Below are 13014 nucleotides of genomic sequence, written 5' to 3'. Positions count from 1 at the left end.
GCCCGGGGGCGTGGCCGCGCCCTCCGTACCCGCCCCCAGGTCGCGGCCCGGCGCGCAGCAGGCCCGCTGGCGCGCGGGGATTTACGTCTCCCTCCGGGAGGCGTAAATCCCCCGACAAAGGTAAGGGGGGGGTGTAGACAGGGCCGGGCGGGTGGGTTAGGTAGGGGAAGGGAGGGGAAGGTGAGGGGAGGGCAAAGGAAAGTTCCCTCCAAGGCCGCTCCGATTTCGGAGCGGCCTTGGAGGGAACGGGGGGAGGCAGCGCGGCTCGGCGCGCGCAGGCTATACAAAATCGATAGCCTTGCGCGCGCCGATCCAGGATTTTAGTGGATACGCGCGGCTCCGCGCGTATCTACTAAAATCCAGCGTACTTTTGCTTGAGTCTGATGCGCAAGCAAAAGTAGGCTGATCGCGCTTCTTTTAAAATCTACCCCTAAGTAAACTTGATTAATAGCCATTAATGGACTTCTCCTCCAAGAATTTATCCAAACCTTTTTTGAACCCAGCTACACTAACTGTACCTGTAGTCTTACCCAACACTCATGAGACCCATATAGATTCTACTGAGCATTTACTCTCTTCTATGATCTTTATCCTGTTGGACTCTATACCCTCCCAGACCTAAAGTGCTACACCCCCACCTCCCTATCATTGCGATATAATTTGTACCCTAATATAGCACTGTCTCATTGGTTATCCTCCTTCCACCAGGTCTCTAAGATGCCAATTATGTCAATCTCATCATTTGCTGCTATACACTCTAACTCTCCCATCTTACTTCTTAGACTTCTGGCATAGGCATACAGACATTTCAAAGTGTGTTTTTTGTTTGTATTAACAACCTGCTTTTCAGTTGATAGGTATCACTTGGAATGCTTTAACTCAGGTGATTCTTTACTTATAGGCACATGGGCTACTTTTGTTTTTATTGGAGCCTCTCTGTTGGGATGCCCTAACTCTCTTGTTTCATTAGTATCCTTATAAGATACTTCTGAATCATGCACTGCTAAGTGACTCTCTGCCATCCCCCTTGTTCTAGTTTAAAAGCTGCTCTATCTCCTTTTTGAAAGTTAGTGCCAGCAGCCTGGACCCTAAAGTGACTGTCTGGGTTAGAAACGGGTTGAGTGGGAGATGACAAAGGATACTGGTTGCCTGAGTTCACTCCAAGGCAAATGGTTTGCTGCAAGTTGCAATCCTCTGTCTGGTTCTGTTCAACATTTTTTAATTTTTTTATAGGTGTTTACAGTATCTCAAGGCCTCTATTGGTGTATTCAACATTTTAATAAGGGTTATTCCTTAAGAGCTATCAGAAAAGTTTTAATTTTAATTTCAGTAAATAGTCAAGTGAAGAGATTGTAAGGATATGTGGTCCCCCCCTTCCCTCCATTTTATGTCAACTCCTAAAGCTAACAGAGAACCAATTAATACTATTACTAACATCTTTGAAAACCATGTGCCTCAATGAGTAAAGAGGTTCCTGTTTCATGGAGTGCATTAAGGCGAGACTGTAAATGTTATTTTGTGTGCTATTTGTAGCACATGGTCAAGTAACTGTCTGACTAGCTTTTCTGTCCATGTTGTGTATCTGAATTCTACTAAATTGTGTCTTGCCTGGCCTGCCTTTATCCACAGGAACACAGGCAGTTGCCTCTGGCACCATATTTTGAAGGCACCATCTGATGCCATTCCTGGCCTAGGCCCAAAGCTTTAATCACACCGGCAGGGATACAGATAGTGCTGTATACGCCTCCACAGCTCCACTCCTCTGTCCTGGCCCACAGCAGCAAGCTAGCATGGGGCCTGGGATCCAGCACACTTGGTCACAGGAAGCCCATGCGGAGGAGGGGAGCAGGGCTGCCACAAGGCAAGTGAGCAGGCTTTGGCTCCCAGTCCCTATGCTAGCTTTTTTTCATTGGGGCAGAGGAGAAGATGTGAGGTGGAGAGCACCTGGGCAGAAGTGCAAGCCCAAGTATGTTGGGTATGATATCATTCACTCTAATTGATTGCTAGTGCTCTTCTTAATACTTGCATTCTGATAAAGAGTTGCCTTCCAGAGTTCATATGGGGTAATACGTACAGTTGTGCAGGAATTTTTTTTTTTTTTTTTTAATCAAGCAAGTGACACCCAATACACTTGGGAGTATTTGTCTTTCTTAGGAGTTGACATAAAATGGAGAGGGGGGAGGGGGCACATTTCCTAACAATCTCTTCACTTGACTGTGTACTAAAGTTCAAATTTTAAACTTTTCTGATTGCATCTCTTGCTACTTGATTATCTTCTCTCTCTCCCTATGTAGCACAGAATAGTAGCTTGGTAGTGACATTTCTATCACTAATGCTATGTTTTTCTCCTTCATCACTATGCCTGGTTCTCTAGCATCGAGCTTTTCATTGGTGTGAATGGGAATGTCCCAGGCGATCACCACTTTTTATTCTTTGCATTTCTTTTAGGGTCATTCTGCCAGTGTTTTTCCGGTACAGCGATGTCATGCACAGTTTCCAGTGGAAGAGCCGTGTTACCTTAGGATGCCTTCCTGTATGCGGCCTTTTACATCATCGCTTCATACCTAGTGATGAGAAGCTAACCGTTCTGTGCTACAGAATCTGCATTTGTCTGTTTTACTAGTGTTATCTAGCCTTGCTAGATGTATCCCCTTTTTTCAGACTTTTCTTTGTTACTGTTTTCTGCCTAGCAAAATTGTGCATAGATGTCTGGAATATCAGAATTCATAAAGTAAAGCGACTATGCCCAACTCAGCTGTGGTTGAGGAGCAGGAGCCAAACTAATAGAAAGGGGCTGTGTGTGTCTCGTGTCGGTGGAACTGAAAACTTTCTGTTTTCAGTTCCACCGACGACGACGACGACGCGCTGTCCGGCAGGGGTTGACCAGCTCCACATTGGGGTAGCCAGCACACGACAGAGAGGGCCTTTTCTTGCTGTTCATTGCACCATGGTGTAGGACTTTATTATCAGGATGGCGCTGGCTCTTCCACCATGCTTGCCCAGGCACAATCTCCCAGCTGGGGTAGAAGCACAAGTTCTCTCTTTTAATTTGTTTGAGAGGAAGAATTAAAGAAAGTGAAGAGTTAAATGGAAGGGAGCAATGCAAATGTGGGAAGGAAAAGGATGCAAAAAAAGAAGGGAAGTCTGGTGGGGTGGAAAGAACATAGAGGGGTTTATAGCAGACAGCTCAGATCTCCTAATTCTTCCGGAGACTCTAGATGTCTGTATGTAATAGACAGACAGATTGGTATTTGTTTTAAGTGAAAAGTTCTTGATTAAAATTTCAGCCGAGACTATTGCCTTGCTTTCCCCCCAGAAACCCTTGACACTGGCTTTGAGTGGACCTTAACTCGCAATCAGGTGGTCAGAGTCTGGTCAGCAATAAAAAAAAAAAATGCGACCGAGCATATTTTAAAAATTATTCTTGTAAAAAATTCTAGTGTTTGCTCTTTGAGTAATTAGAAAGGAAAGCTGGGTGGGCATTTGGGCAGCAGATTAAGACAGCCTGAACAGCAGAGGTGGACAGCCTCATCCTCTCTCCTTCCAACTCACAAACTAGCACAGTAGAAAGGAACTCAGCCCTAAGTGAAAGGGCTGACAGTTCACAATATAAAATTATTGTGAACTGTCACTAGAAATGGTGTGAAATATAATGGTAAGATATATTGTGCTTCTGTGATTGTGGAATATATTTGCAAATAATTTGCAAACATTTTTCAGAAATTATTTGTTCATCTGTTTTAGAGATCGGTTCTGCAGTTCTCCTCTTTCCACCACTGTAATGACATTTAAAAAGTGCCATCAACCTTTGCCTAAAACCTGGGCTTCACAAATAAGGGACTTTTGCTGTGATGAAGGGTTCAGATTATCACCCTTTCATATTGCATTGCCAAGACGTTGCTTCCTGATTTGCCACCACAAAATCTTTATAAACAATACATTAATGGAGCAAAACATTTGCAATCTACTATTGAGTTCACATGATTATAGCCCAACCCCAGGACTCAGAGGTAATGCTGAATGCTACATGGGAAAGATTGTGGTTCAACTTCAGTCTGGCTTCTGCTCATTAGGCAACCTGGGCGTGCTGCAGAGACAACTGTTCCTAATCTCCATGAAACGGAGTCCAGCGCAACACCTATCTGCATGTACCAGAACTGCAGTCTGAGCTTTGGCCAGATTGTCACTGAGCTGGAAAGGAGGAAGGTGAAAAATCCCAGGACTCATGGAGATGTGGCCTCAGAGTAGAGCAGTGCTGGAGCTGGAAGCCAAACAGGTCCAGCCAGGTTTTTCTGCAAAGATGAATACAACTAGGTTTTTATGTTTAAGGATAGTTTATTATTTAAACAGTCTGTACAAATCCTAAAATGAACATGAGTAACATAAAAGGCCCTATTTACAATTACATTTTTTTTTTTACAAAATGTTTTTACAAGAAACATTTTTCTTCTCCCTAAATAGCATGACAAAAAGACACAAAAAACCCCCCAAACCTTTTTGTATTACATAAATAAATATTGACTTTAAATGACTGTTACAGGAGCATGATTTCTACAGTCCAATCAGATAATAGAGAAGCAGTTCTGTTTGCTTTACACTACAATATTATTACATATTAAAGAAAATAATTTTACATATAGACCTCTGTTAATTACTCTGTAAACTGTACCTTGCTAATATATTCCATAGAGGTAAGACAGCATTACATTTCATGCCTATAACTGAACATTGAGTTTTGGCATGCAAAACCATATATAGTGATCAGATATTCATTTACACGTTTTAAATAGTTTCTTTTACTACATGTAACAGTTTATTTGCATCGTTTTCCTAGTTAGAATGCATTTGATTGTATAATGCCATTTATAATTATTGGTGATTACAAGTACCAATAAAGAAAAGTGTACGAAGAGTCAGCAGCTAGGGAAAGGTAACAAATGCATAAGACAATGTCACAACTACCTTAACAAATACCGAAGGTAAATTGTTTTTTAGGGGTGTTAAGTATTGCATAACATTGTTAGATGTTTTTGTCTACAAAAATGACCAGCTTTTGTCTCTCTAACCCCCAGTGATGACCAGCGTTCACACCCTAATATAGAACTCAGCTGCCCATGTTGATTGGGCAGCCAATTTGATTGAGCCAATTTGTCTATTCTAGCCCTCATTTAGTATTTTAGATGTGGGCTAAAAGAATAATTTTCAAAACCTTCCCATTGGCTTGCATAATGAAGTGCCTAAATAAACTATTCTAAAGAGTTGCTTGCCTTGTTTTTTTTTTTTTACTTGTTAAACTTTTCTAGTGACTATAATGATGGAAGCATGGAACAATCTCCCAGCAAAAGTGGAGAAGGCAAAAACAGTAACAGAATTCAGGAATGCATGGGATCAGCACAGCAGATTCTAAAAGGTGAATTCAAAAATAAAACAGTGCGTGACAAAAGCTGGAGATACGCACACAAGTCGGGCCGGCACACGCCGAGCGGATTTTAAAAGCCGCCCAAGTAGGTGTGTACTTGCCACGGTGCACACAAATGGAAAGTTCCAAAAAGGGGTGGGGCATGGGCATGGTCTGGGTGGGGCATGGGCATTCCAGGCTTTCCCCTTCAAATTTTTTGGTAAATACTTACGCGCACAGGCATGCGTTGGGGTCCCCTGCTTCGTAACTTTACTTCTGCTAAGGATGACATGTAAGTCGTAAAACAACAAGAAAAAAATACATCAGTTGGGTTTTAAGGGTCGGGGCTAACAGGGGAGAAGGGGGGCTATTAAACTAGGGGAGTTTGGAAGTCCTATCCCTTACCTGGGCAAACTGGGATCAAACTGAGAAAACTGGTAATGGCATCGTCACACGTGTGTTTTAAAATCCCCCCACTTACACGGTAGAAGCAATTGTGTGCGTAGGCGCATGTCCATTTAAAATTGCGTGCACATGTGCACGAGATCAGGCTATTTTATAACTTGTGCATATGTTATGAAATGGTACGTCCCTGGACAGGGTTCTGACGAATACGCACACGTTACCATCTTAGTTATCAGGAAATGAAGGTAATATTGGACATCGAATTGGGTAGTACTGCTACATGAAGAGAAAATGGGCAGACCAGATAGGGCATGTGGTCTTTCTATGCAATCAAATTCAATATTTCTAATGTTTATAAAAACTTTCAAGTTGGTAATACTGGACTAGAGTCTTCCATTTGTACATAGAACTGGGTAAACAAACTACCCAGTATTGCCTTGTCAATGTGCCTCAATCCTGCTTTCTAAGGAGGAGAGGGAACTCACTCTCTAGGTTATCTGCTTTTGTTAAAAAAAAAAATGCATTTAATTATATGTGTGAGAAGTATGTCAGTTTAAAGATTTGGTATATCACATGTAAGCTGTACCTTGCACGACAGCAAAGAAAAAACAGAAAAATGTTAACCTCTATGAATTAGAACACTGGAAACGAGCTGTATGAATGAATTTAGTCAAGACTGTACATTTCATTTAAGCTTTCTTATGAAATAAATTTTATTGAAGATACATTTTATTTTAAGCAGCTATGACTCATGAAAAATCTTTTTTTTTATTCATGCATGGCATTGAAAGATCAAAAAAACTGAATCCCCAGTGTTTGAAAACATTTTTTAGAATTCAAGAAAATGCTGTCAATGCAGATCTCTCTTGATCCCTCTCATTCTTAGCTCAGAATACTGATTCATCATCCTTCTAGTTGGCAGTCAGGTGCTGTTTCAAAAACTGCCATTTTCTAAAAACTCAACATGTGCTATATGTTTATGGAGACATAAGCACAGACCTACCAACATTTTTTATGGATCCCTACACATTGAAATTTAAATTGTGGAACAAACAGTAACCCCATTGCTTTAATATTGTATAGGGCAAAAAACTCCTTAGAGAGCCATCTAGGCTTCTAACATGCCACAATTTGCTCCTATATGTTTTTAAGGATTAGCCAAATAAATTACCTTTGTATTCTTTCTGTAAAGTAGTCTTTTTACTTCACTGTCTCCCTAGGCAGTATGTCCTTTAGTCTTTTAAGACACCTTTTAATTTTCAGGAACAGATCAACATTAACCACAGATAACAAATTAAACTAAAATGCAGTCATTTGCTGTCTTAAAAATAAATCATGGCCCAGGTTACAATATTATAATTTAACTTGCAGAAATTCTAAGATGTTAACATACTTTGTATTACTTGATATCAAACATTAGGTTGTCCATGTCTTTATTTCAGTAATAATTTGTATATGTGACTTCCCAAACCAAGAAATATGTCAACTTTTCTATAAAATTCTACTAGATTTTTCTTACGTTGTCCCCTATGAAATGCCTTTATGTATTACTTCCAAAATCATATATATTCTGATCTTTAAAATAGTTCTACAATAGGTACAAAATTGGAAACAAAAATAGGGTACAGACCTTCAAATCCCCTAAAGAGGTGCTTTCATGCACAATTACTTTCTGCATCATTTCATCAGTTAAACATTAATCATGATGGACTATTTCTAACAAATTAAAGTATTTTGCTTGAATGGTTTTTGAAAATCGTCAATTTCAGAACTTGCGTCAAGTTTGAAAAAGCTAGAGAAAACCTATCCTGCATAGCATCATTGAAATTCAGGTGAATCGCAGGGAACTATGAACTTTGATTCTGAAAACAGATGCATGCTTCATTGCTCCAGGCTGATTTTGATTGCTTCCTTTAATAATTTGGATACACAAAATATGACCTCCTCCAAATCATCGTACAATGAGCTTGGAAGAGTTATTTCCCCTTGAAGAAAAAGTGAGGTAGAATGAGCTACTGAAGAAATTAATGAGAGATGGGAGCCGTTACTGGAGGGAGACCATGCTGCTTTTCCAGGCATATACCTCTGCTGTCTTATGTGAGTTATAAAATATTCAGTCATCTTTTTTGACATTCGAAGAAGAGTCTAATATTTTTCAGGAGAAGGTTTGTAGTGATGATGGTGATGTTTTAGATGAGATCCTGCAAAATTAATAAATGGAATACTATTAAAAAACATTGTTAATTTATAGGTATGGCAAGACTACTATTTCCATCTGACAAATTCTTTTGACTCCAACCCTCATGGTCTCTTTGCCAGATTCAAGTCCCTCTTCAATCTGTGTTTGCCTCCAACCTTCCCTTTATTCTCTGTCCAGATTATGCCCGACTACTTCCATTATACCCTAGTGGTTAGAGCAGCAGGCTAAGACCCAGGGTTCAAATCCCACTGCTGCTACTTGTGACCTTGGACAAGTCACTTTACCCTCTGTTGCCTCAGGTACAAAATTAGATTATAAACCCTTGTGGGGATAAGGAAATACCTATAGTACCTGAATGTAATCTACTTTGAAGTGCCAAAAAGTAAAATATAAATCTATAAGTATCATATTACAAAATTAGTCTTGACTTTTCAACCAGGTCATCTATACCTCCCCATCCCCATTTCATTCTTCTCCCCCCTTTCCTTTGACCACTGCCACCCTCTTTATCTGAAATCACAGTGGAAGAAGCTACACATCTACTCTCTGACCCCAATCTCACCCAGCTCCTTCTCCCCTGCTATCATCCCTTCTATCTGTCACATCCTTAATCACTTTCCACTACCTTCAAACACGCTGTGGTCACACCACTCCTCAAAATACCCTCATTGGACCCACTTCCTACCCTTCTATCCTCTCATCTCATCTTCCTCCCTTTCACATCCAAGCTACTCAAATGTGCTCTTCATCTCTGTCATCTTCTTTCTTTCATTCATCACCAGCTATTCTAGATCGACTCCAGTCTGATGTTCACATTCTACATTCCACAAAAACAGCTCTTGCCAAAGACTAATGACCTATTTATGGCTAAAATCCAGAGGCAGTAACTTTCATACTATGGCAGGAGTGCACATTTGCATGCGTGTGTCAACCTGCGCCCCGGGTTGCAGCTACTGTATAAGAAACATGTATATGCGCGTATGTTATAAAATGACCTGGCCATGCGCACATGCGCACCAAATTTTAAGTGGGCGCACAAATCCTAAATCTACTGGAGATTTTAAAAAGGGGAGCAGGCCCACGCCATTCCCAGTTTACCAGTTCATCCACCAGTTCACCCAGTAAATAGCTAGGTCCTCCAACTCTCCCAGTTTGATAGCCTATACTCCCCCCAGTTACCACAGATCTTTAAAACCCTCTGGAATGGCTCGATCCTTTTATTTTATGACTTACATGTCAACCATTGCAGAAGTAAAGTTACGTGGCAGGGGACCTCAGCGTGTGCCAGGATACGTATGTATTTATCTGTGCAGCTCTTGGCCAGGGCCCTGAGATGCCCAAGCCTGCCCCTTTTTGAGATGTGCGTGCCATGGCATTTACGTGCACACACCACACACCTTAAGGATTAAGGTGTGTGCGCACGCCCATATGTGTGCAGTTCCCGGTGCGAGCACATGGACGCGCGGATTTTATAACATGCATGTGCATGTTATAAAATCCATGGGCCATTCGCATGTGTGGGTGGCACGCCCAGGGAGGGTGAATTTTAGCTAATTGCGCACAGCGACGCAAATTGCGCACAGGCCTCCCCCAGTTCCCTCCCAATCCGCTCCAATTAAGGAGCAGACTGGAAGGAAACTTCCCTACCTTCCTGCCTAACCTTCCTTCCCTTTCCCCTCTCCACCCCGACCCCTACCCCCTACCTAACTAAAATAATTTTTTTTATTTTTTTTTTACTTACTGCTCCATTGGAGCAGAAGCAACTTGTGCGTGCTGGCCAACTGCCGGCGCACGTTTCCCAGGAACAGTGGCTAATGGCTGCTGTCCCGGCTGGCCTCCATCCCACCCCGCCCTGCCCCTCCCCTCCCTACTCAGACCCCACCCTCTGGCCCACCCCTTTTCAGGGCCTGGCACTTGTGCGCGTATTGGCATTTACGTGCATGGCCGGGCCCTTTTGAAAATGCGCGCAGTGCACACAGGACCCGACCACATGCACAAGTGCCGATTTTTACGTGTGCAGCCATTTTAAAATTTGGCCATAAAGGCCTTTACACGATATCCTCCTTAACCTATCTGAAGCTTTTGACACTTTTGTTTATGACCTGCCCTCATATGGATTTCTGGACTCCATCCTGATTTTCTTGCATATAGCAATGACATTTTTTAACACATTACTGAAAAAAAAGTAATAATTCATCATCATCATCATAATCATCTCTTCCCCTTGGAACCTCTTGAGCAGGGGGAGGGGAAAAATATCCCAAGGAGCAAATCATCACCAACAAAGGCAAAAATAAAATACCCCAAGACACAGTGATAGAACCAAAGCAGCACCAACAGTAGCAGGTATCAGTTTATTAAATGTTGCTGTTGTTACTAAACAAGTTTATCACTAAAACCAAAGGCCTTTATTCTATCCTTATCCTCCTTGATCTCTCTGCTGCTTTTGACATTATTGACCATCATTGACTTGTTGATATTCTGTCCTCACATGGATTTCAGGATTCCCTCCTGTCTTGGTTTTCTTACCTCTCCCACTGCACTTTTAGTGTGTCCTCTGGTGGATCCTCTTCTACTGTCATCCCATGATCAGGTGCCTCAGGTGTTATGGTTGATCAGTTGATCAGCGGTTAACTGAGCGGCAGGTGAAGAGGTGGGTACAGGCAGGGGTAATGGTGGCTTAAGCTGTTTCCCATACACGATTTGGAAGGGCGACTTTCCTGTTGCCGTATGTATTTGATTATTATAAGCAAATTCTGCCCAAGGAAGAAGCTCCACCCAGTTATCTTGTCTGTGGTTGATAAACGCTCATAGGAATAACTTTAACGAATGATTCATGTGTTCAGTTTGCCCATTACTTTGCGGGTGAAAAGCGGTAGAGAAACTCAACTGGATCTTAAATTTTCTGCATAAGGCCTTCCAATACCTGGCTGTGAACTGAGGACCCCTGTCGGACACAATGTCTTGGGGCAGACCATGAATACGAAACACATGGTGTGTGAACAGAGAAGCCAATTCAGTCGCAGAAGGTAATTTGGGCAGAGGCACGAAGTGAGCCATTTTAGAGAAGCGGTCCACCGTGACCCACACCACAGTCTTGCCTTGAGAAGGCGGAAGTTCTACCACAAAATCTGTCGCAATATGTGTCCAGGATTCCGTGGGCACCGGTAACGGTTGTAGTAAACCTCTCTGAGGACCATTTAGTGGTTTTTGCAGGCCGCAGGTGGGGCATGAGTTAACGTAGAGCGAAACGTCATGTTGAAGTCCGGGCCACCAATAGAAACGATTTATGAGATCCAATGTTCTCTGTCTACCGGCGTGCCCCCCGGTCAAGGAGTCGTGTCCCCAAGACAAAACGTTTCTCCGAAGCCTTTTTGAACCGGAGTTTTACTTGTGGAATCAATTGAGGTGGTAGTTAGTTGAACACATGCAGGGCCCAAGATGGGTTGCAGAGAGTCCTCCTCTTCCTCCAGCTGAGTGGTACGAGATAGGGCATCGGCTCGAACATTCTTCTCTGCAGGTTGATACTTGAGGACGAAATTGAAACGACTGAAGAAGAGTGACCATCTTGCTTGCCGTGGGTTCAGTCGCTGAGCTTGAGCTAAGTACAATACATTTTTATGATCAGTGTATACAGTCACCGGATGGTTAGCCCCCTCTAGCCATTGCCTCCACTCCTCGAAGGCCAACTTGATGGCTAAGAGTTCCTTGTCTCCGATGTCGTAATTACATTCGGCGGGCAAAAATTTCTTTGAAAAGTAGGAACATGGCATCAACTTGCCGGAAGCATCGTGTTGACTGAGGACAGCGCCGACAGCCAGGTTCGAGGCATCGACCTCCAAGACAAAGGGACGTTGTAGATCCGGGTGACGTAAGCAAGACGCTGCTAGAAATGCTTGTTTTAACTCTTCAAAGGCATCGGAGGCGGTAGTGGGCCAATCGTGAGCGTTGACTCCTTTGCGAGTAAGCGCCGTGAGAGGAGCTACCTTCTGGGAGTAATGAGGTATAAAATGCCTGTAAAAGTTGGCAAAACCAAGGAAACGCTGTAGGGCCTTCAGGCCAGACGGACGGGGCCAATTGATAATGGCTGCAACTTTTCCTGGATCCATCTGGAAACCGGATGAGGAAACAATGTATCCTAAGAACGGAAGCGACTCACATTCAAACTGGCATTTTTCAAATTTGGCGTATAAATGATTGTCTCTAAGGGCCTGTAGCACCCGTTTGACGTGTTGACGATGAGAAGAGAGATCTTGGGAATAAATCAAGACGTCGTCGAGGTATACTATGACAAAAGAATGAAGCATCTCACGGAGTACCTCATTCATAAGATTCTGAAAGACAGCAGGCGCATTACATAAGCCGAAAGGCATTACCAAATACTCGTAATGTCCGTCACGAGTGTTGAATGCTGTCTTCCATTCGTCTCCCGGACGAATACGAACCAGGTTGTATGCCCCACGCAAATCCAGCTTTGTAAAGACCTTGGCCCCCTGAAGTCTATCGAGCAATTCCGGGATCAGCGGCAAGGGATAGCGATCCTTCTTCATGATGGAGTTCAACCCTCGATAGTCTATGCATGGCCTGAGGGAGCCATCTTTTTTGGCTACGAAAAAGAAGCCTGCTCCTGCAGGGGAGTGTGAAGGGCGAATGAAGCCCTTAGCAAGATTTTCTGTAATGTAGTCCGACATTGCGCGGGTTTCTGGCAATGAAAGAGGGTAGACTCTACCCTGCGGAGGGGTGGAGCCTGGTAGTAGATCAATGGCACAGTCAAAGGGCCGATGGCACTGGAGGAGTTCTGCCTTTTGCTTAGAGAACACGTCAGAGAATTCTTGATAAGGCAGAGGAAGTTACAGAGCTGAGTGAGAGAGTAGTACTTCGGGCCTTGGGAGGGGGTCCAGACAGTTCCGGAAACAATAAGGGCTCCATTGAGCAATTTGGAGTGAGTCCCAATGGATCACAGGAGCGTGTTGCTGCAACCAGGGGAGTCCCAAGACCACAGGATGTATTG

At 43.0% G+C, this 13014-nt stretch overlaps 1 protein-coding gene across 1 annotated transcript in view; it reads right to left on the bottom strand.

Annotated features, from left to right (window-relative positions):
• Positions 1-7698: 7698 nt before the first annotated feature.
• The window catches only part of ANOS1 (anosmin 1), a 464829-nt gene continuing 459513 nt past the window's right edge, over positions 7699-13014 (bottom strand). Inside the window, exon 15 of the mRNA XM_029604378.1 lies at positions 7699-8004. Within this exon, the coding sequence (XP_029460238.1) occupies positions 7949-8004 (56 nt within the window). The 3' untranslated portion in view covers positions 7699-7948. The remainder of the gene's footprint in view (positions 8005-13014) is intronic.

The sequence above is a fragment of the Rhinatrema bivittatum genome, chromosome 5, assembly GCF_901001135.1.
Source record: "Rhinatrema bivittatum chromosome 5, aRhiBiv1.1, whole genome shotgun sequence".
Classification (NCBI taxonomy): Eukaryota; Metazoa; Chordata; class Amphibia; order Gymnophiona; family Rhinatrematidae; genus Rhinatrema; species Rhinatrema bivittatum.
The sequence above is the reverse complement of the archived record's forward strand: the minus strand, read 5'-3'. Positions and strand labels throughout refer to the sequence as shown.